Below are 24482 nucleotides of genomic sequence, written 5' to 3'. Positions count from 1 at the left end.
GTGTAGTAGTCTCAGACGTGGCATGATCTGTTACGTGTTTACCTAACAGGATAAAGAGGCAGGAATTTCGTTCTTCAAAACAGCGTCGTGAAAAGGCGAATGCACTTACTCCGTCGAAAAGTTGACTTCGGGTGATTTTCCAGTCGCGTTTTGGACGACGAGAAAAAGCTTGGTCACAATTTCTATCACGTGACCGGTTTCGAAGATGAAGTCTCCCTTTTTTCTTGTCGCTTCCGTCTGGTAAACAAAAACAGACAAACATCGAAGATAAATCACTGGCATACTCAATCATTCTATTCACGCAAATTGTTTATAGTCTCTGTCAGAAAGAATTGGCATATACAACACTGCTTTTTCTTCCCGCACGGTTCAAGGCAACAGTGTAATTTGCTAGGCGACAATCACGTGAATGTGAACAAACAGAAACCCAATAAGTCGTAACTTCGTATCAAAGCGTGAGTTGACTCTGATAGAGCTGTGTGAAGTATGAAGCAGCAGTGAATAGATTGCTTATTAAGCGGCCAGAATTTCAACCCTTACGCAAACTTTCAACTCACTTTGCTTCTGACCGCATGTATAATTCAGCAGGAACGCACTTGCATAAACGCAATAAGCGCACCTCAGCTTAGTGTTTTTTTTTCCGTGTAGCAAAAGGACAACATCGCTAAAGCAAAGCTTTATTCTTTATGACATTCAACACAAAGAATGTCTGCGGTGTTTTGCGAGAGGCAGAACAAAAAAGAAAGCATGTAAATGACCAAAAACGCTTCAACGAATGCTATGTTACTTGCAGCAAACACTGACGCAACACAACCAACCACAATGCATGTAAACCTTTCCTAGAGCTCTTCGTTGACGCGAAGAAACAGTTTGAATGTGTAGAAACAACGTCTAAAAGGAGGTCCTCGCTCACACTCACCGTGCGTATGTGAAATACAGCGATGTCGTCCAGGAAAGGGCTGAGTGATATCCTGTAGATGTCAGTCACTGGAATGCGGTACTTGATCTGCAGGGTCCGCTGGTCCATGATGAGCATCGCGTTGGTGCTCACCACAAACAGGGTCTGTACGCACTGCAAACGGAGAAGCAAGGCGTCTCACTCCAGCGTGAACAGCTCTGCCGAGTGAGTCGTGTCGCTTACAAAACTGTCAGATATGGAGCGTTTGCCATCAACGTTGCAGATATTGCGAAAAGCAAATTTAACTAAACACACATAACTGCTTTACGCGAACACCTCCAAAGTGTATCGTACTTCTGCGAGTCTTCGTAGAGACCTCGCAAGTGTACCAAGCCTCTGGGAGATCACATAGTGAGTGTCCTCGTTCCTCTACGTGGTAATAAGCACGCGCACAAAGTCTTGTAGAAACCTTGTACATTTTTAAAGCGATAGCTTTAAGATGGATATACCGTTCCACGCTGTTCCACTCATTATGGTAAAAGAACTCGTGTTTTCTATGTGCTGCCATTCTTAAATGCGTGTCCATCAAATGCATCCTGTCTAAATAGAAATTATAAAGTAAGGAAACTATTGTGTTCACCTGTTTTCGCCTGAACTTTCAATTGTGTCCTGGCAATTTCTGCTTTGCTGCAATTCCTCGCCTTTCTCATCTCGTCGGCCCTTCATGATCACTTTTTCTTGTGCTTTTAATCCGCTGTAGGTGTTGACATACTGTTGGTGTTCATCTCGTGTGATGCATTTAGCTTTTTTTTCTAATTAAATCCTAACATTGGCGAGTTATATTTTGGTCTTTCTGACCTATTTTTATGTCTGCTTTTGTCTTTACTTAATTATCCTTCTTTATGTATATAAAACACTGCACGCGACTTTTCGCTGTCTGCGAGGGGCTGCCGTACAAGCCCAATGAGGCTTTGGCAGGCCTGAACTTGTAAACTGTTTTTCTTAATGCAAAATACATTGATTTACTGACTTATTGATTGAATGATTTATTTATTTATTTATTTATTTATTTATTTATTTATTGACTGAATGAATAATTCATTCATTGATTCATTAAGCCCCCCGTTATGCAGAAAATTCGGCGTCGTCGGCGTTGTCCGTGCGTTGGCCGTGAGCGAAAAAGCTATCGCCTTAATAATAATAATAATAATTGGTTTTTGGGGAAAGAAAATGGCGCAGTATCTGTCTCATAATTCGTTGGACACCTGAACCGCGCCGTAAGGGAAGGGATAAAGGAGGGAGTGAAAGAACAAAGGAGGAAAGAGGTGCCGTAGTGGAGGGCTCCAGAATAATTTCGACCACCTGGGGATCGTTAACGTGCACTGACATCGCACAGCACACGGGCGCCTTAGCGTTTCACCTCCATAAAAACGCAGCCGCCGCGGTCGGGTTCGAACCCGGGAACTCCGGATCAGTAGCCAAGCGCCCTAACGACTGAGCCACCGCGGCGGGGTGCCTTCGTGAGCGGATTGGTTGTTTGGCGTTGCAGCTTGGAGCAAGTGATTGGTATAATGGCTCCGGCATGCGGCGGCCGACAGAACAATGATGCGCCGCGGAACGGCGCTAATAAGCGACAAGGAGAACAAGCGAACGAGGATGAAGTCATTGTGAAGTGAGCGGGTTTGCCCTCGACTCAAGCTGTCAGGTTCCCGGTGTGAAGAGGTTAAACTGCACGTGGCTAGGGATAAGTCTCAAATTAATGTGTGGCTGTGTTGATTACCATTGAGGGTGCAAATTAGTTGCGTGCTACTTATGCAGGGAGAATTTAAGCTATATAGATGAAATGATTAAACTTTCATACTGTTTATTTTATTTTCTGTTCATACTTTATACTGAGTCTCCTATATTGCATAATTTGTTTTGGTATTGAGTGACACGCCAGAAATGTGGAAAAGCGGCGTCTCGCGCCTCTTCAGTTGTGCTTTCTGTGCTTTTTTTCCGACACCATACAAGAAACTGGATTTTCTGTTCAAAAAGAACGCTTTGTCCTCGAAACGGCTGAATAGTCCCAATGGGAAGTGGTTTTCATTTTTTCAAACTCCTCGTGAAACCCACCTTTCCGCTGGACCTTGTTATCTTGCTGATGATGTCCGCAAAGACAATGTACTGGTCTCCTGTTTCGTCCGACAACCTTTTCCACTTCACGTTCTGACGCAGCCGTACGTAGTCGCCGCGGAACGGATGGGACACGCTGCAGAAGGAAAAAAAAAACAGACATAGAAAGAGAGTGTCACCGCGCTACTTCTTCTTTCTAAAACTTCGCCAGCATAACGAATACAATAAGAATGCAAACACTCTAATACATAGAACAATGAGAGCAAGTGTCATACCTACCTCAAGAGCGGGTGTACACGCTCACTAAAGGGGCAGGATAAGTTAAAGGACTATGATGTCGTCTTATACCCATAAGTGAGCATTTCTTAATGAATGTAAGGAAGCAGGGCATGTGCATGCCCGCAGTTATCAGCGGCACGACTGTGCACTGACGCCCAATGCTGCTTGGTTTCTGATTGGACAGGAGAGATTTATAAGACGTGAACGTGCGCATCATTTACTGCTGTCCGCCCTTGTCCACAGGAATTATGTCATTTTGTTAAGAAAATAAATATGTTCAATTTTCCCCAAACAGTTTTCGCGATGAGGGGCTTGTGACGAAGCGTTCCTGTCTAAGCACGCCCCACCCTACGGCATTGCCGTGCATGTCCGCTCACGAAGGAATAGTAAATATTAGGACTGCGATGAATAAATGACTGATGTATCGTGTCCGACACATTTTACTTAATTTTTAAAGCTTTTTTTTATCCTATATCTTCGAAGCCAACGGCAAAGATGAGGTCCTGAGTCAATATTTTGGCTCCTGCCTCTCCCCCCTCCACCCCCACCCCCACCCCCAAAAAAAGAATAATGAACTGAGTGGTAATAAAACGCCTCACGGGGAAGCACGCTGCAGTCTTGAAAAGCAAAGACTAGGAATGGCATTAGCAGGGCAGGACAAGAAAGTAAACAGCTACTTGCGCCAGTCAACAAATATAGTGACTTTTTGCGGTACCCTTATAATGATGTCGAAGCATAACTCTTGCAATTACTTTTCGTTTCCGGCAAAGGCGACTAAGTTTTTATCGAAATAATTGCGAACTGAGAAACGGCGCAGTGGTGTCATTTACCTTCTTGGATAGGATGCCTTGTTATCCTTGAAGAGGATGCTGGCTGTCATTTTCTCACGCATGCGGTTTCGTGCAGTTTGGTCGAGTTTTTGCTTGTACCGTGTACACTGAAAGAAAAGCATCTTGGTCACTTGTGTCGTGTCAAACCAAAGTGCACAGATACTTAAAGCACACGCATTCATCTCGTTCATAGCAAATAAACGCGAATATGTGCAATGAGTGAATGCGGAAACGTATAATATTACCTTTTTATTGAAATCCACGCATCTTTAAACCCTCTCGCTTTGTCGCGTAAACGTGTACCACAAAAAGGCCCACATGCTGAATAGGCTTAGTTTTCTATTCTTATAGGCAGCAGTTTTCAAGAAACTGTTGTCAGAAAAATATTACGACTCGTTGTCCGAAGGGGGCTCGCGCTCGGAAGACCACGCAACAACGGATCACAGAAAGCAGCTGCCTGAGCAGCCCCCCCCCCCCCCCCCCACCCACCCTCTCTCCTACTGCCGCCCTCGCAGTTTTTCTTCTTATCGGCTCTCGCTAATCAATGCACTAAGGCGATAAAACTTAAGCTCTCCCAGCTCTGCAGTGTGAACGCAAAAATGTTGCCGCGGAATTGCTGACGCACAAGTGGGTGAAAATGTGGCGACCAAGCCAGTAGAACGCATTTCTGCACCAAATGTCTTCCTGCTGCAGAGCTCGAGCCCAAACCTTCCACATCAACGAGGCGATTGCTCTACCTTCTCAAGCGAACTAAAGGTAGGCAACCAGATGGCAGTGCGAGGCTGAATTGATGAACATTTCGGTAATGATACCAGGCTAATCACTTATTACGCGCTAAGGCTACACTTAAATTTAAAGCGCATTTTAGTGTAGAGCTCCGGATTCATTTCGTCCACCTGTGATTCTTTAACCGTGCAGAAAAATCTCAGCGCAAGTTAAAGCCACGTTAGTCTAAATGCAGCTTAAATCTTTCTTCCCCTCTGGTCAGAATTTCTCGCACACAATGAATTACAGTGCCATCTGCAATCAGCATTGGTAGAGAACTCTGCAACAAGGACGCCAACGGAAGGCGTGTGACGCACCCTCCACTTGTGGTGCAGCTTCCTCAGCAGGTGGCTGGTCTGCAGCAGGAAACGGGGCGCCGGAGGCCAGGACCGGTCCGCCGGCGACTCCGAAGGCAGGTTGCGCGCCAGCCATAGCAGGTACCGCCGGCGCTGCGGATAGCAAAGCCGAGGAAAGGGACCACCCAATGCAATAACACTGAGCACTTCGGGCGTGCTATGCGCGTAAGCGGCATCCGAATGCACTGTGTGGCGACGGCAGTCTCATAGATAAGCCTACGTTTTTATCTTTTTTTTGTTCTTGTCGGCTCCTATGCTGAAAACGAATATTTGTCCGCAGAATTCAGTGCGATGACGTTTGCTTTGCTAAAGGACACAAAGTTACTTAATAAAGTTTTATTCTCTCAATCCATCTCCGAAGCACACAGTTTCACTTGAATCAATTAGACATCGGAAAAACAGATGCTCCCACACTCACAGCACAAATAGAATTATTTTTTAATTACAATAAAGTAAACAAAGTATAAGAAATATAGAAAGGAATTGAGCAAATTACTTTATTTACTGTACTAATATAATCAACAGAAATGACCTTCGAATTCACTGATGGGATGCCCCATCAGCTCTTCAACAATAGTCACGCACACGTCGCTTCCGACCTATCGTTTAAAACGCCATCAACTCTGTTTTCGTGCTTGTGCGTTTGTGCAAGTTAATTATGAATTAGCTTGCCCAAACATCTGCACTCCTAAGCCCCATTTTGCGCCCCAACGACGAGCCCCGGTTAATTCACGGGTCCTCCCGAAGGCAACTACAGCTTTTTCGAGCTTTGCCGACGCAACTCAGGCACCAGTACGGAGTGTAGCGCTGTTTTCCATTTTCCATTATTTCACTCTTATCCTACCATTAACGCCGCCATTGTGCCCTCGGTAGGTCAACACTGCCCGTACTGACTCCTTATCAAGGCGTATCTAGATGCATACGCGCCGAACGACGTCAAACGACGTCCAAGACAGCTCTGGTTCTGATGAGACACCATCAATGACCTTTTTCTTGCTTGCTTAGAGTTATGCTTTCTAAACTACCATGACTGCTCGAAAAAAACACCAAGCGAGGCATTGAAAAAACTGCCGACCGCAGAATAGAAATAACTAGCAATTGATATGTTTTGTTGGCTTTGCTAGAGTACTATACTGAAATAAGAGAAAAGATGCATTATTCTTAAAACGTGAAACGAGACAGAGAACCTCTACAGCAACACTACGGCATCAGGTATATAGGGAGACTCAAAGTGTTTCCACAAGTGTACAACTCGAGAAGTATTCAACAGAAATACCCGGGCTTGCAAAAACAATCAAGCTAATGATGATGCGTCCAAGCAATGGCATATAATTTCTCAACTGTCTGCCTTTTTTTACAGGCATTTTATGTGAGTTGTTCGCAGGATACTTCACAGCATTACATATGCAACTAATCTTTGAGTTGTTCAAGCAATAAATGAGCTTAAATGTGCGTGTTCGATACTTACAACACATGACTACATATAGTTTATACTATTCGGAATGAAAAGCAAAAGCTGTCATAAATGATTGCATGTGCAAGTTCAAATGCTACTTCACTATAGTACAAATACCCTTCCGGCTATAGCATTTTATATTTGGCTGAGGAAAAGGCAGAGTGGTTAGTCTGGGCATATTATATCAGGAGCTCAGCAAAGAAAGAAAGACAGTTATAAGTTTATAAGTGCAGAGCACCATGCCCTCATCCAGTTTGTTACAGTTTTCCTCCGTACATGCTTCGGCTTTGCTCAAAGCAATAGAAAATATGAGTAAAAAAATGCGCGAATAACTAACTAAATGCTCATATCGCATTTTTTTTTACTGTTTGGACAGTCACTTAATTCTGACGCCGGTTGATTGCACAAGAGAGCCCGTGATAGCAGTCAATTCGACCACTCTAACAAATAAAACAATCGATCGTCAAAATAGCTGAAGGCCACAAGAGTTTTGGCATGCCAGCTGTTCTGACGGTCAGAAAACGCAACAGAAATGTTTCTGTCGTCACAACAGATTTTTGTATTATTTTTGTCCATGAACTTGTAGGAAAAAAATTCTTGTACTGACAACAAAATTTTATGTAGTACTGTGCTGTCCCTTGCAGAAACAACAGAACTACAGAAAATGCGACAGTTCTGCACAAAATTTTGTTACTGCGACAAAACGACCGAACAGTCTGTTGTATTTTGGGCAAGATTCTGTCGATTATTTTGATGGGACTTAGGCCATCCATGTTCTGTATACTAGACAAAAAGATAGAAAAATAGGACCTCAAACGTGAGTTTAGCCAATTATTGGCCATTCATTTTAGTCTTAGAATGTTTTGATTGACAATACACAACGTCATAAAGACGGCATTCATGAACGCTCACGGATCGTGCAGTTCTTGTCTAACGCCAAGCCTACTGTTCCTCAGCGCATCGCGTCTATGACTACCATTGGAAACGCAATATCTTCATTGGGTCGAAGTCCAATTTTTTCTTTAGTTCTAACTTTCCAGCGCGCCTCAGAAGAAGGCCAATTATAACTAAGTCACTCAAGGGTGTTTTAGTGAATTGCAGGGATATGCGCGTAGGATCTTCCGGAGTTGTAAAACGAAGCTGATATTACCCAACGCAACTGGTTGAAAGGCGGCTTCATGGCAAGCAACTGTGCCATGTTATTGCACGCGACAAGCGATCTCTTCTTCTGTCATAGAAAACTTTGATGAAAGATAAAAACTACGCTCTGAATACACTCACGTTATTCGAAAGAAAATGCGTAAAGGGATCCTGCAATTCACTTATTAAAAAATAATTGCGTTACTAACACCACTTGGAATGAACTTCATTGCATAATACTAATTTATATATTCTGCAGATTAAATTCATCCTTTTATCACACTATCCAGCAGAACTTTAAATGGTCTGCGCGATGTTAGCTGATAAGGCGGCGATGAAGGATCCCATCCAGCATTAACATCGTCTAGAAATAAATGTATAATTTCGTAGCTAACAGAACTAAAAATAAATGCGCTTTAAGATACCAAAAATTCATCGACAATGTTTTCTCGCAGAAATACAAAACGTTCATTTCTTTACTTCAAGTGCCGCTTATTTTCCTCACATATGAGTGGGTAGCTTTTCAGAAGTCTGCTAAGTTATCAGGCTGCTAACTGACCAATTATAAGATCCCAAGGCTACTAATTTATGAGGTGCTGACTGGCACAGCCCTTATCAAAACCAAACTGGCTTTTCGAGTCTAGCTGGTTCGGATATTGCTGCTGTTGAAGAGATGCAAAGGACATAAATCAGAGGGCGCCAGTGCGTTTTTAAGCAACGACGCCACTTAGACGCCGAGTACACCGCCATAAGGGTTAAAGAAAGTGATGCATTAATTTTCAAGTCCTATTCACAATTTTATATCCTAGTACACGATAAAAGCAGATAGCATCGCTCTTAGGCCTACGAAACGCACAAACGTCCCTCTCCCTCGTCCCCTTCTCCTACTGAAATTCTAAGATGGACGCTCCATGCAAGAGGTCGTTAGTTAGAGCTACAGCGATCGGTGGCACGTTATGGGAGTCGATAGGTCAGCCACGAAGCCGAACGTGCAGGGCGGCATGCGTGCAGTTCTCGCGGGTGCTAGTTGAGTAGGCGGGCAGTAATAGTAAAGTACGGCCGCAAGGGGGGGAATGCTGCGCGTGTCGGTGGCGGTTTGTGGCTCGCGAGGCCGCTCACCTCGTAGAGACGGTAGGACCTGCCCAGGACGCGCGCTGCACACTCCCGCCGCCTCGCCTGCCTGACGCCGTGGAGCTCCTCCCTCGTCTTCAAACGTCCATCATGCAGACACACACACAGACAGAACAGAACTCCCCTCACTCGATGCGGATCCACGACGCGCACAAGAGGAAACCAAGCAACAAAATTAAAATCCCAAGCATGCACCCGCACGTGTTACCACAGCCCCCTTCCCCTCCCCCTTTCTCTCAAACGACCATCGCCAGTGCGGATCGTGCACAACAGCTTTGGGCAGGCGCGTGCCACGGTACATGGCTACGGTGTGCTCGCGAGGTGACGAAGCTTTAGTGTGCCATCACATGTGCAATGTGCTCTTCTAAAGCAAGGCAGGTGCACCAAAAATGAAAGAAATGGCAGTGAAATAAACCAGACAAAGCCATGTGACAAGCCCGCGACCAGCTTAGCGACTGGGTGCATGTTCAAACCGTGCAGCAAGCCGTCAATGAGGCAGTAATGTAGCAAGCGGTTGAAGTAGCGAAACTAGACAAAATGCGAAGTTTCAGTTTATGTGACCATGAATTCACTCTGTCGTGTTTGTGAGACATGTGTTGTATGCAGCCTTTACGTTGTAGTCGGTTTTCCGTGCTTGCCCTTCCTCTTAGAGTGGCTATAGTTGACGCTGGACAATTCCGTTAATAGTGAATGCATACCTTCACTTTGTGTATAAGCCTTGAGCAGAGCTAGGCTTTTAGGCCATAGTGCGAATACGTTCTCTAAAGAGAAGTGTTTGTGAAAAGTATACCAAGTTAGTGCCATCATGTTTAACCCAAAAATAAATCTTTTTTTGCACAGCGCCTGCTCATGTAAACAAAAATGCATTGCGGTTTATGTCTTAAGGGGGGACACTGGTCTTTGGGACCAAAAAATGAGCCAAAAATTAATTTCTTAAAAATGACATTTTGGAGCCTATAGGTATTATTCTTAAACTCTACCAGTTTTCTCTCCCAGGAAATCGGTAATTTGACCATAATATTAAATTTAAATCACTGTGTGAGCTCAATTTGTGCAGGAGCAGGCAATTTAACATTAAAATTTTGGACACCTGGCTTAGTACATGAATATCTCAATGTCTAGGACAGATAGACATGTCAAATTGTTTGCTAAGGAAAGCTGAAGGCACAATGTATGCAATAATTGAAGCACGATTGTTCAATCACGCTTCAATAATTTATAATTTTCCAAAGTTTATCTACGCATGATAGTCACATTTTGAATACCAGTATTCTAAGTGCTCTAAAATTACTAATGAGGGTGAAATGAAAAAACTGCTTTGATTATTGCACTCTTTACTCACCATACTATGTAGCCATTGGTTAAAATTTATCTTTTATTGACCCATTTTTTTGTGCCAAGGTACTAATAAATGATTAATTAAAATAAACATCCTAGGAACTAACAAATTAATTAAAAAAGCAATTTAATATTGGAAATCAGTATAAAAAACTGAGTAAGGTATTACAGTTTAATTTGGATTGGACTAAAAGTAAGGAAAATAGGTCTAAGACCAGTGTCCCCCCTTAAGCGCAACCTTCCAGCACTGCAAAACAGATTTTTATGTTTTTACATGGCACCCATCATAATCATTATTGTTATGTTAACAACGCAGGTTATTCTTAAACTGATAGCATTTCATCATATTCTTTTTCAGAACAGAGGACACATTCAGGAGTTCCTGTTTTGGAGGTCCCAAGTATGTTTATCTTCAAGTTACGACAACCAGCGAACAGCATACAGTCGTGCCACGTTAATACGACCCGCGTTAATATGGGCGACTCGAATTATGGACAGTATGTGTAGAGACCACACTTCCTCAATGTATTCAAGCCTCGTTAATATGCAACCTCGTTCTCTGGGCAATGGAGAAGGTAAAAATGCACAGATTTTATTAGGGTTCGTGTATTTTTGTCGCGTTAATGTAGGCAACGATGAGAAGAAAATCTCTACTACCCCAAATACATCTTTTCTTTCATGCAGTCTGAGTTCAGGACACAAATCGAACGCAGTGAAAAAGTGCTAATGCTTGAGTGATGGCTTTTTCTTGTGTTTCAGGATATAGTTTGAAAGTGCCTGCTCATGCGCCTTACCATCTTCCGTGTCACATCAATAGTTGTGAAGAAGACTCTCTGCAGCTTGTGTTACGTTGAAAGCCGCATTCAGCAGCTGTCTTCCGACTTAGTACGCGTATATACTAGTGGGTCGTGGGATGTGAACAGTGGTAGCAGGAGATGCGTCATTACGCCGTCATCACTTATCTGTTAATACTAAGCATTTAAAACTGCACCACATTGTTTTAAATACAATGGTGACTAAGATAATGTGCCTGAACCTCCCAAAAATTTGTCTAATTGCCACTGCAGTGACACCAATTTGCACATAAGAATACCTTGCTGGGTCATAAATTTAATTTTAGCATTTTTTCTTCGCGATTCTTTATTAAATACGATTCATTATTAAAGCTAAGCAGATAGTATTATGCGGGAACCAGAGTGTCCATATTAACGAGGCTCGACTGTAGTCAGTTATTATGCAGGCTCACAATTAAAAGGATCACAATATTACTCATGTCAGCTGTTTGTTCTTCTTGAACCACAGAAGCATAATTTGTCACAATAACAAGTCTAGGAAAAGCTGTTTCAATTTAGAGCTGCTCAAGATAATTCTAAATGCTATAAAACAACAAAAATGCAGTGACATGAAGAGCCTTGTTTTTCACCACAGGGGTACATAATTTCGTGCAAGTTAAGCTACACAGTCATACTGTTTCTATTATTCTGCGTTCTACAGAACAATGTTACCGGTTTCAAGTCTGCAGCTCATTCGCTGTAGGTCTATCTTGCCCTAATGCTATGGCATTTTCACATTCGTGAGTGTCAGTCAAAACTAGCTTAGCTCCAGCACGCAAAGAAAAAAAGTATAATGACAAGAAACATGATCTTGTTTTCGAAATTACAACGTGAAGTTAGCAAAACTAAACGCTTCATCAGGGAGCAAACTTTACTGAAGTAGTTGCACGGAACGAATCTGACAGTCAAGTTAACGTCTCAGATTAAAGCAATACCGCATTTCGTCATTGCTTCATAACAGAGTGGGCATGCAAGGCCTACAATTACAACTTTATTCAACTATTCAGGTGTCCTCCATCATGAAAAAACAAGTTTAGTCTATTAAAGATTGCCTTTTATTTCATAGGCGCTGTTTAATCTCTAGTACAAAAAGAGGAAGTGACTGTCGCGCAATATATAGCGTCGACGTCTTAGTAAAGAGGTATAAACGGAAGATGTGTTGTGCCAATAAGAAAAAGCAGACTGACCAGCACAACAATTGGGGTAAAAGTACACAAAGACAGCTTTGCAGAATGTTTCCAAGGGACCGACAACTGATATTTTGCTGATCTGACCATACGTATTGTACAAAAATAAATCAAAAGCATACTAGTTTCCGCTGTAGAGAGTGGTCATGCCAATTATACAGGATAGCGTTTTCGAAAAAACTTTCCGGTGCACAGCCATGACAGCAGATAGAAATATTATTATATAAACAATGAAGCAGTTTAATTCTTGAAATTAACCTTCATAATTAAACATATTGGTTACATAAAATATATCAAATTCCGTGCCAACAATCTATCAGGGTGTGGTGGTACTACTTTCAAGCACCTCACAGTAAAACACTGCAAGGCTCCACTGTATTTAAAAAATGTACAAAATAAGCTTCACTTAAACTTTTATAACTTCGGAAAACTGTGATACAACTGCTAAAGCAAAAGGTGACGCTGAAATTCGTCCTCACGAGCTAAATCGTAGTGTACTCACGGAAACATCGAGTGTATTTGGCTTGGTGCACTCGCGCGATGGTTCAATATATAATAGAAAATGTTGAACAGAGAAGACAGTGTGGCCAACTTTTAAGAGAATTTCGCTTTCTCTAGCAATCTTGAATGAGCTTTTGTTCCTCAAGTTTCGTACCCACTTCTGCATCCATAAAAGAAAGAAGTTCCTCTCTCTGTCATGGCTGCGTCGTCAAGGTCAGTTGTCTGCCCCTTATGAAAGGTTAAAGAACAGGGAGGTTAGTTCGTGCCACAGATGTTGTTGACGAATACTGATGTTAAAGTGCAAGAAACACCATGTTCACATAAAAATGTTCATGAATAAGAACAAAGAAACATAAAAACCATACAAAGAAATGAAATCCAATGAACAAAAAGACAATCAAACAATCAGAAATTACCACAAGATTTTTCCGGCGCTCGAACTCCTGCCTTGCCTAGAACGAAATAAACAACAAAGCAACTTAAACAACTTAACAGACAAAAATATGATCAGAAAGTTCAGATGTACAAATAAACACGGCGCTTATCATCCCATGATATTCTTGTTACGCAGGGACAGTTTGCCGGAACTTATAGCAGGCTGAAACTTCAGTGTTACAATTATTATTAGCGTTGCTCATTTTTTATTTGATCACATGAGCATTATGAGCTAAAAATTAAATTAATCTTAGTTCTTATAATTGTTAATTCGCAGCTGAAGGCAAGCTGAAATTGGACGACACAAATACAAACACTAGAGAAGCTCAAATTACATTCTGACACTGATATACTCTCAATGCATTTAGAATAGAAAAGCGCATTTGGGTAAAAACGCGAAATAAAAATCACTCACATCTAAAGAAACAAAGGTAGCAAGAGTTTTATAGGAATATTATTTCTTTTTCAGCATAATTAAACCGCAGCTATCCTCTCCGCTTGTGACTAGCAAGAGCATTAATGAGTGACAGTTAGAAAGTTTAGGGGCGATCAAAGGAAAGAAAAGATGGAACGTATTATCAGCATACAACCTTCCATCCTCTATAATAGGCAGCAATGGTGGTCGCCGCTTGCCGCTTACGCAAGAACTCACGACGAGCCTATCGGTAGGAAAAAAGAAGAAAGAAAGAAAACCGTAAAGCAAAATCAGAAAACAGTGTTTAACAACAAAAAGAAAACGAAAAATGTCCGCGCCTCTGCATCTGCGCCTCGGCACTGAGACAGCTTCCTCCATAAGAACGGGCTCTGAACGCATAGCGCCCTGCGTACACTATACCACGCTTAGTCGAGGCTTAACTCACCTTCCAGCACTTGTAGTTGCTCGAGAGAACCACTTGGCTTTCGCGCATGCGCAGAAACCGCTCCCGCATGACGAAACCTCTCCAGGTCTTCTGGATCAAAGTGGCCAGTTCGTGCAACCGCTCGCACCGGAACTCCTCCAGCTCGCAAACCTGGAAGCGAAACATTTGTCAGCGCCGTTTCCTTTTCTTTATCTTTTCTTGTAACTTTTTTGCGGCTTTGATGAAACATAGCGATACTGTTTTCAATCAAATATTCCTGTTCTTAACAGTAGAGTTTAGTGTGTGTATTGTGCTCTGTGACTGTGCACATCGATAATGGTGATCTAGAAACTTTACAGGACATGTTAATCGCGGATGGCTCAAGATACGACTTATTGAAGGCCAGTGAGAAAGATCTTTTTCCTGCAATGACCGCAGTTTAACTGATGATGATGACGATTAGCATGATGACAAAGCTTTCGTGTGCATGCAAAGGACTTACAGAAAGTTCTGGGTTCTAGGCTCCTTCGACCGATATCACATTGATTATACATCCAACAATTCAGAGTTCAAATTATAGGCGACAATTTTTGCCATAAATTCCAAATATACTGCAAGAAATTCAATTGCTTCTAACGTCAACTTGATGGTTTCGCAAGCAGCCCAAAACTTGTGATGACAGTCGGAAATGGGCGAGCGTCCAGATGAACGATAATAAAGCGACAAAATCACGGGAGTAAAGCATACCAGCAGGCAGCTAACCGGCTGAATGCGAGAACAACTCTGCACTAACCAAGGAAAGTGAAAAGTATACACTGGTTCAATCGTAGTAATCGGGGATTACGGCAGCTTGATTTAATCGGGTTTCCCAGTGTCTTTCCTGTAACACGAACAACGCGGCAAAGAAAAAAAATACTGTTACCCACATCGGAATGACACGTGTGTACAATAAAGTCTTCGGTGAGACCGATACACTTGTTTCGAATCAGTATCTTATGTGAAGCGAATTGACAAACCATCTGTCTGCCAAGACGATTACATTGAAGACAATTTTTCGACCAGGTTTTCGCAGGACAGAACGCGTGCAGGAGGATCGGTTTGGTTTATGGGATTTTTAACGTCCCAAAGCGACTCGGGCTATGAGGGACGCCGTAATTAAGGGCTCCGGAAAGTTAGACCATCTGAGGTTCTTTAACGTGCACTGACATCGGGAAATACACGGGCCTCTAGAATTTCGCCTCCATCGAACTGCAACCGCCACACCCGCGCGATCGAACCGGCGTCATTCGGGTCAGCAGCCGAGCGCCATAACCACTGAGCCACCGCGGCGGAATACAATATTTCTAAAGGGCGCCTCTTCTGAGACAGTGCTTTATCAGCGACGCACCAGTCGAATTCATGTGTTCTTTCAGCGAGTTCTCAATTCAGTGTTGTGGGTAACGCGTTACAAGTAACGGCGTTACCGGTAACGCGGTAGTTTTTTTTTACCGGTACCGGTACTTTTTTTGGTAACTTAGTAACGTACTTACGTTAACATTTTTCGGTAACGTGAGGTGTCACGTTACTAGTTACTTTTTGTTCCAGTTGTGACCCACTCCGCCCTTTTTTTTAGAAAAAAATGCGCAGAGCACCTAGAGTGATGTAAATAAACAAAATGTACAGGTGCTCCCGACAACCCTTGTTCGGGCTCGCATGCATGCCAGAAAACAGCTGCCCTTGACAACGCATCCAACTAAAAAAAAAGACAGAATAGCCATAAAGCACGAAACACCTGCACGAACACGCATTCGCACACTTGCCTTCACCTACCTCCCCTTCCCAAACCATTCACACACACAACTCTCTACAGAGTGGAAGCATGCCGAGAATTTAGGAACGTCATATTTTTCAGAATTACTCTAAATTTGTTGAGAGTTCAGCGACATTTTCTTTGTGAAGTTAGAATTGATGATAGAGTAATTTTGTGTTTAATTTCACATTCAGAAGATGGCTTCATCATGTGCCACACAGTTAGAATCCAACACATGTAACTCTACAGGCAACTTTAGGCCACTATAACATTGCTAAGCTCCTGCACATTTGTGCAAATTATTCTCGTTAAATCAGGATATCGCGTAAAATCGTTGCTTGGGCTAGATGTTATATGTGAAATTTGAGCTTTATAAAATTGTTATCGTAAGTTCTTAAGGTGATGAAAACTTAAAATTTATGGTCATGAAGTAACGGCAAGGTATCGTGCGGTACTTTTTTCGGTAACGGTAACGATAATGCGTAACCATTTTTTGTAGGTAACGTAGGGCAGTAACGCGATCCTTTTTTTAACGTAACGAGTAGCGTATTTAGTTACTTATTTTTCGGTAACGCCTACAACACTGGTTCTCATGCTATACCAAGTACCACTGCATTATATATAAAGTAGGTAATTAACTAACGTTGTGTAGAACACAAGCAGATGCAATTTCTTAAGCATATGTTTCGAAGGGAGCTGTGCAGTCTCTGAAAATGGCTGTAGATCTTTTTCTAATATGCGCGTCTTAAAACTAAGACTTCCAAGTTTGTCAGCTCAAAATATTTTATAATCGCACTGAGTGCCCTATATGTTTGGTGAAAACTACTTTCACACTGAACTTTTAAGTGTCTTCAAATTTACGTCCGCCTCTTTCAGGCAGCGGCGGCAGCGAATTCAAAATAAATGTGAAGAACACATGTAGCAGGCCTTCGCAACAATCTGAACACACATTCTCTGATGCCTTGCCGTAGGCCGTTCGGTTAAGAGGTTTGCTGCGATGAAGCTGAAGGTGGACACTCGACTCAACGAACGCGCATGATTCGGGAGGGAGCACGGCGCCCTCGCCCTTGACATGCGGCGCGTTGCTGGAACTAGCCCACGAACTCACGGTCCCTGCGTACTCTTTTGTTGTCTGCTGCTCGTGCGTCACTTGCCCTTGTTAAGAAAAGTAGCTATTCCGTAAACAACAAAGAAACGACTTTCTCCTATGACTTTTCGTGAACGATTCGCCTGATTGAGGTTAGAAAACGTGCCTAGTATATTTTACACGGTTCCCCTGGCTCCAAGTCGTCAGACGTACTGAGAAAAATTTACTCAGTTTACGCGATTTCCTTTATTTACAGTCATAAAACATTCTGAGCGAATTCCTCGTTAATTCCTTAATTTAAAGCCAGCAAAAATAATCAGCACATTTTATGCGATTGCCTCGATTCAAAGTCATCAAATGTGTTAAGCGAATTTTACACGCTTCCTCCATTGCAAACTCAGCAAACATAGTTTGAACATAATACTTTCCTCCTGATTCAATTCCGTAAAATATGCGTAGTAGAATTGATTCTATTCTCAAGATGTAAAGCCATCAAGTATGCTTAGTGCATTTTATATTACTGCCCTGATTCAAACTCAGCAAAGACGCTTAACACATTTTCCATAATTCGTCATCATCAGCAGCAGCATAACTACAGCCCACTGCAGGACAAATACTTCTTCCATGTCTCCTCAAATAACCCCGGCCTGCGCTAGCTGCAGCGACCTTATCCCAACCAACTTGCTCATCTATGCCCAGCTGGCTCTTTACAGACCCCTGTTTTCATCCCTTCCTTGGAATCGCTGTGTAGACATAAGAGAACATAGGTTATCTTTCCATCGCTTTGCATGCCGTGCTCATACACATTTCGTCTTGATTTCAGCTAGGATATGATTATTTCGCGTTTATTCCATCACCCACTCTGCTCGCTTTTTGTCTTTAACGTTGCACCGATAATTTGTTTTCTATATCTCGCTGCGCTGTCTTCAGTTTAAAAATTTAGTTTACATGATTATCCCGCTAAAGGCAGAAAGCATGCACAGTGACACGTTAGACCACTTGAGCGTTCCTCACAGCAGAATTCGCAGAATCATCTTATGTTTTGCACAATGCACTATTATTTGACTCTAAATAATAGTCTCGAAATATTACAGACGAACGAAAAATTTGAGATACAATGTTTCATAGCAGAGAAATGTTCAAGTGATGATGTGTCGACGCACATGATGTTCCGGTATCTAGCGTTCGCCGATAGCGAGTGCGATTTGTACCCTTGGGTGCGTCACAGCAGCTACAAGAGGAGGAGAGCCATCGAATTGCTATCTTCAAGCAGACGCTCATGCGAGAGACATTCTTACCTCATTGCTTTGTTCATTTCCAAGTAAAAAAAAGGATCAATTACATGACCCACACCACTCGCACTTTTTACGCGCAACTTCTGCTTAGTGGCAAGCTACACCTATTGTCAAACGCCCAAAGCAAAATTCAGTCAGGCACTCGCTGCTTTTCCGACGCCGTCCGGCATTTTCGTCCAGCGGGAGCACCACGGATCGAAGCCTGCCTCCTCTACCTGCCCACTTCGGGCACAGTAAACGACAGGTGCATACTGTTGCGATGCACACACCCTCGGCGTCTGACCGCGAGCGCTACCTCCTGGCACTGCGCCGACTGAATCGCAACGCGGATGGCGGGAGAACTAAGCTGCAGCATCTCCTTTAAATCACCCGAAAGATCAACGTCTCGGTTCTCATTTAATTAAGCCTCACAATTATTCTTACCTTCCCCCACACAGGCCGCGGGCCATCCTTTGAAATAAAACCTGCTGACTGAAACCAGCAAGCTTAAGTGGCTTTAGATAAAAAACAGTTACCTCCTCATCTTTTTCGACAGCTATACAGTCTAAGAGAAGCTCGCGTGGTTTACGTAGCCTTTAGTAACGCCAGGACGTAGTTCGAATACTTCAGCCTAAGGTTATTAAGCTTTCATTTTTTCATAAAGCTGGCTTCTCCTTTCAATAAAACTTATTGCGGCAGAGCACGCTTTACAGGCGTGCAACCGAGAGTGGAAAGCTAAGAGTAAAGCAGCAGCAGTCGCGGGTCACCGTTTTCGTTTTACTGAGATGTTTTATTTGAATCATTTGATTTTAACCTATTTACCCAACCTTCTTTTTTATAGTTTTTGGTAACAATTGCCTTTAAAATATTCCACCACGACCTAAGTACTACACATCAGTTTGTACTTCGGCCTTTACTAATGCAATAAGTATTTTTCCACTACGTGTATATCTTTCGAGTAATTAAAGGACTATGTTTTATCATAAGAATTTTATTGCATTCAACTCTATTTTTCGATGTACTGTTGACACCGCAGGAGTTTTCATTTTCTTGTTGGTTATTTTTGTAATTCGCCTGACTTCACGATCCTCGTCTACAGTCCAGTATGTATGTGCCAGCTTTCCACGTTGTTAATATACCTTTATTAGTTAACTGCATGACATTCCGATTTCCTCTTTCCAAGATACTACCGATCTGGCATTTTGGGAAGCGAAAAAGATGAGACATACGGCAACAGCTCGCTGCGCCATGTAACAGGCAGGGCGCCGCTCCATGTAAGTAACATGTAGCAAGTAGGATGCCATGTGACAGGTAGAAAGTACCGGCACCATTAATGTTTCGCATACGTGCTGATAACGGAACTCGTGCGGTGTGACATAACTCACAGTAAAGTAGGCCCCTCTGCACACGCGGCGCAAGACATACAGAGCTAAAACGTGAAAAGAGGTCGATGCACGCCTGGTGTACGCACACGGGTCTTCGCTAAGCCGAATCCTAGCTCAAAACGAGCACAGCATGCAAACGTGCACCACGCGCTCACCCTGTCGCAGTCCGAAGAAGCGACGCGCGGGAGAGAATAAACCATTTCTAACAGGAGTGCTGCTTGCGAAGACTAGCAACGCTCGGACACTTTCCTTCGCTCAGCCTTCAACCTCACTCTCCGTGCAGCTAGTGCGAAGAACCCCGTCTTCGCGTCGCTCGCTCTTCTCGCATCCCCCTCCGTGCGCGCCACCTGTCACAAAATAATCGCGGTCTGTAGCCCGAGATGGCGCCACGGGCCCTTCGTGCTGGATTGCTGCGTGGCCTCCGCGTTGTGCGGCTTGAGTGAGACTCGAGCGCACGTAACACCGCCGAAGAACTCGCAGCTGCTGGCACATTATGAACTTGACCTGTAATCACTAATTCGCGTTGGGAAGAGGGAAGTGGTTATAAAGCTGTTCAGTATTTATACTATATGCACTTCTGCAGCACAGGTTACTCCACAGGGACAAAAGCTTCCGCCGAGATAATAACCACTCTCTCAACAATTTAGCAAGCCTAGTTTACTAAGAAAGTTCAGTGCAACTATCACCAAGACAGCGGCCACGTTCCCTGAATGCACGTGGTGGAGAAATTTTTAAATAAAATATATCAGCGTGTCTATGTCCCTTTACATTGGTGCACCTTGGTTTCTATATTCCCTGCCCCACTGAATACGCTTGCGCTTTTCACCTCAATATACTCCTATGACACGAGGACTGGTGTGGTCAACATGACAACACCACAACAGACGGCAAGCGCAGAGATGAGTAACACGGAAGGCAGGCCGCAAACTGAGGTTTCAACTGAAGATCTGTTGCGCATGGTCACGCGCAAACATCATTCGTGGTAGCGCGATATACATTAAGCTGTGAAGCAAGGTACCTTCTTGTCTTGCATCTGTTTTCTTTACTCTGTAGCCGATGCCTTGTGCTGCCGTCTAAACGGAATTTGATACGCACGCCGAAGTCTAAAATTTGGTGCCAATCATAGGCACTGTAAAATGGTCTCTCAGTATTCACTTTGATGGCGTATACATGAAAGCGCTGGTGCGTTATTTGAATTATCTTTTTTAAGGGGGCGTAATGGAACAGCAAAAAACTCATCACAAGCAAAAATCTTACAGTTAGAGAACGAATGAGAGTGAAGACTCACCGTCCTGTGGTTCTTGATGAATATCTTGCTGCGGCCAAATACGTACTCCGAGGAGTGGATGGGCAGGTCTCGGAGCAGAAGCGTGACGCCTTCGGCGGGCAGCCCCGTCCACTGGGGCCAAGTGCGTACGCTGAGCAGTTTGTAGCGCTCCAGAAATGCAACGTAGTCCTGCCGGAAGGCGAACCCCGCGCGACGCACCTTCAGGGTCTCCATCAGTCTGCGTGCGCGGCCAAAATGCGCAGGCCATCAATGGAAGACATCGGAAACCTCACTGGAGTCCACAGAATCTTCATAGACCTTATATTATTAATACGCCGCATATTTTTCAGAGTCCTCAGTCCTTTTAAGCTTCACAGTCTTCGTAGGCCGCATAACCCTCTAATTCCTAATAGTCCTCGTAAATGTCGTAGTTTATAGTCCTAATAGTCCTTATGGGCCTCATATTCCACAAAGTCGCCAGAGATCTCCCATTCCTCATTAACCTCGTAGTTATAACAGTCATAGGGAAGCATTGCTTTCGTATCCAAAAATTGCAAATGGGGCCAGACTAAAATACTGAAAAAATCCTGTGCATCTCCACGTGATGAGTTCGGTTTCAGGTCCTGCTGTAACAGAACTACGATGCAAAAAAGCTTTTCTTTTTTTCAATTAGAAGGCGCGACACGAGGTGGTTTTCTATTTGTCACAACAAAACAGCAGTCTCAGCCAAAGAAGCCACCATGATGAAGCGACGTGATCATGACAGCATCGGGAAAATCTTACCCGAGGTACCGGACTTGGTGCTGAACTAGTGCCATCTCAAAAATCATCGGCTGCTTGAGTTCATTTGGCTGCAAGAGACAAAGCGCAAATTAAAGCCTGCTTCAGCAATCCTTAAAGTAACGCAGGCATGTCGCGTATAGACTTGTTTTGAGGCACAAATGCATAAGCTTGTAGCCTAAATGCATGTAAATAAGGGATGAATGTGTATAAATTGAACTCACACTCTTTGCCCGCGTAAACATAAGACACGCACCTTGATGCAGCGTACGTAGTTTGGCGTTTTCGCTTGCAGGTTTTTTACAAGTGCTCCAATGGAAATCTTAAACTGTGTGGCAGTCGTTGTTGGACGCTTCAGCGTCGTGCGCTTTGGGTTTCCTGTGGACGTAGAAAACATTTGTCGAGACATCGCAACCTGAGCGCAGTGACCATAAAAGCGACAAAAATACTGGTTCCTAAAGATGTTTATGGATCTTTAAATGTGAGCAATGTGGAGAGCGAGCAACCTTTTTTTTCTTATTCGGTTCCAAAAAAGTCCAAGTTCCCTCAAAGTTCAATATCAAGCTGCAGGCATAAAATAATACAACTAAACGCCAGCCTTGACAGTCATTAGCAAAGAAAACGTGAAACGGCTAAGCATTCATGCTTACCTTCAGGAAACAGAACCTTCATCAGGGGATGATCGCAACTGTACATGGCTTGAGACAGGTCACGGTAGAGATGATCATTGTTTTTATCAATAAAACCAACAACAGAATAGGTAACCTGAAAAAAAAGGTTAAAAGCTGAGGTTGTAGTAATCGTTTCGAACCACAACTGCGGATCGTTAAATGTTCTACGCCTCAATAAAAAAAAAATTGCTGCGGACACGCTTTCACGACAAATAAAAAGATGTTACCCGAGTGTCCACGCATACTTTTAAAACTGAGAAAACGGAGAGGATTCATGCTTTCCGTTGTATCTCTTTGTATATACGCATGCATGAGTAAAATACGAGCGCTTTTGTGTAGTTTTCAAGCTACGCATGAATTCATAAAATGGTTTGGGGTGCTTTGCTGTCGGCTGTCTACATCTCTGCGGAGAGTATTATACACACGACCGAACGAGCCGTTTCCTGGCTTAGTTGAATTAATGCCAATGAGTCCGGATCCGTTCCTTGGACTTGCCATCAATAACAGCTGCGTCCCGTCCCGTCCAACGACTAGAACAAAGAGCACTCACAGCACCGGCGTAATGCCTAAGACGGAAGCACTGTGGCGGCAGCGAGACGTCGGCGGCCCCAGTGAGGTTTTTGCATCCCTTGCTCTCGAAGTAGGGGCTCTCCTGGCACACCTTGGTCAGCTTGTACAGAAAGCTCTCGTCACTGGCGGGCCCCGGCCGAAGGCACTCTTCATCCAGCATCGCGAGGATGCCGTGGTTATTCTGCAACAACGATACAGCATGGCTTGTTCCCGCTGAAACAGCCGACATGCTTTATCGGAATTGTTAATATTGTCTCGATGAAATCATTGCCTCTTCATTTCTGCTAGGTTAAAGAAAAGCCGTAGAAAAAAGGAAGCCCTAGGGCTAAGTGAAAACTCGCGGCTTCGATTGCCACAGGAGCTTTCAGCTTCGAATCAAAAGCAACTTTCCAGTTTCCGTCATAGTGACAGCGCCGACACTGACGTGAAAAACAGACGCGGATATTCTGTTTTGTCGGGCAAGTCTTATTAGTCAAGAGCTTGGTTTTTGGCGTTTTTCTTTAATTACTGCCCGCTTCTTAGCTTGCACGAACATACATACTCTTAACCCCAATGTCCAAGACTACGTAGCGAACTATACACCCTCAAAACAGGTGGCATTCAGTAATTGCGAATTAGTCCTGAAGCCTATTTTTTTTCACAAACAGATCAATGATCTGAAGCTGTTCGTATTAATTACAAGACACACATAAAATTCAGAAATGAACAAGACTCATAACTAGCGCGTGCAGCCTGTACGAAAAACATCACACGTAATAAGGTCGGTGATTATAAGTGAAGAAGTGGACGCGTGAAACCAGGAAGTGCATCAAGGGTCTATGGTGTAGGTATCCATGAATTATTTTTGTTTGTTTACTTCGGTGTATGAGTAACAAAAACCGACACAAGCAGGTTAAATGTCCTACAGACACCACACAAGGGCCTGTCGTCCTGCAAGAAGACACCTGACAGCAGCAGCACTTCTACAATTCTACACACAGGAGCCCTCTGCCGACAAACACAAACCATTCAAGGCAACTCTAAACACGCTGTTCACCGAAGGGATACTTCACAAACTGCACGGAACACACTCAATTCGTGCTACGTACCTTTTCAATGAGGTCACAGATTATTGCATTGTTGAAGTAGTCTATGTGCTCCCATTGAATACCCTGCGTGGAAGAAGAAAGAGGAGATGCAGCGCTAGTACTCCAAGGTGTGGGAACGAGTCTCCTTCGGTTTACTTCCTCGCAATGCGTCCCCACACTCTAAACAAAAGGAGTAAAAATGGAGTAAACTGTCCTCTAGCGCACACCCTTTAGTAAAATGGTGTGCGCTAGAGGACAGTTTACTCCCTTTTTGCTCCCATATAGGCGTATTCGTGTTTAGAGTGTAGTTAGTTACCTTAACTAACAACGAAGGGCGCCGGCGTCGCAGCTACAAGAGCGCCATGGAAAGCGCGATTGCTGTGAGCGCGCACGGGAGAGAGGACCCTCTCTTCGGCTCGGGAATTCGGCGTGCTCGGACTATTCGGCGCGACGCTCCGCTCTTCGCCAGCGGGGCGAGGCCGTGGGGGA

The 24482-nt window shown here is 43.6% G+C and overlaps 1 protein-coding gene across 1 annotated transcript in view; it reads right to left on the bottom strand.

The window, feature by feature from the left end:
- Nucleotides 1-24482, bottom strand: part of LOC144093521 (unconventional myosin-Ia-like) — a 145388-nt gene that overhangs the window by 6553 nt on the left and 114353 nt on the right. Inside the window, exons 17-31 of the mRNA XM_077626999.1 lie at nt 24015-24077; nt 22907-23107; nt 22336-22450; nt 21942-22063; nt 21689-21756; nt 20927-21143; nt 14125-14274; nt 13855-13923; nt 13246-13281; nt 8959-9045; nt 5205-5336; nt 4123-4229; nt 3014-3149; nt 920-1072; nt 110-237 (exon numbers count right to left, since the gene is read on the bottom strand). Of these exons, the coding sequence (XP_077483125.1) occupies nt 110-237; nt 920-1072; nt 3014-3149; nt 4123-4229; nt 5205-5336; nt 8959-9045; nt 13246-13281; nt 13855-13923; nt 14125-14274; nt 20927-21143; nt 21689-21756; nt 21942-22063; nt 22336-22450; nt 22907-23107; nt 24015-24077 (1784 nt within the window). The remainder of the gene's footprint in view (nt 1-109; nt 238-919; nt 1073-3013; nt 3150-4122; nt 4230-5204; nt 5337-8958; nt 9046-13245; nt 13282-13854; nt 13924-14124; nt 14275-20926; nt 21144-21688; nt 21757-21941; nt 22064-22335; nt 22451-22906; nt 23108-24014; nt 24078-24482) is intronic.

The sequence above is a fragment of the Amblyomma americanum genome, chromosome 6 (genome assembly GCF_052857255.1).
Source record: "Amblyomma americanum isolate KBUSLIRL-KWMA chromosome 6, ASM5285725v1, whole genome shotgun sequence".
Lineage (NCBI taxonomy): Eukaryota > Metazoa > Arthropoda > Arachnida > Ixodida > Ixodidae > Amblyomma > Amblyomma americanum.
This window is presented reverse-complemented; position numbering and strand designations above follow the sequence as displayed.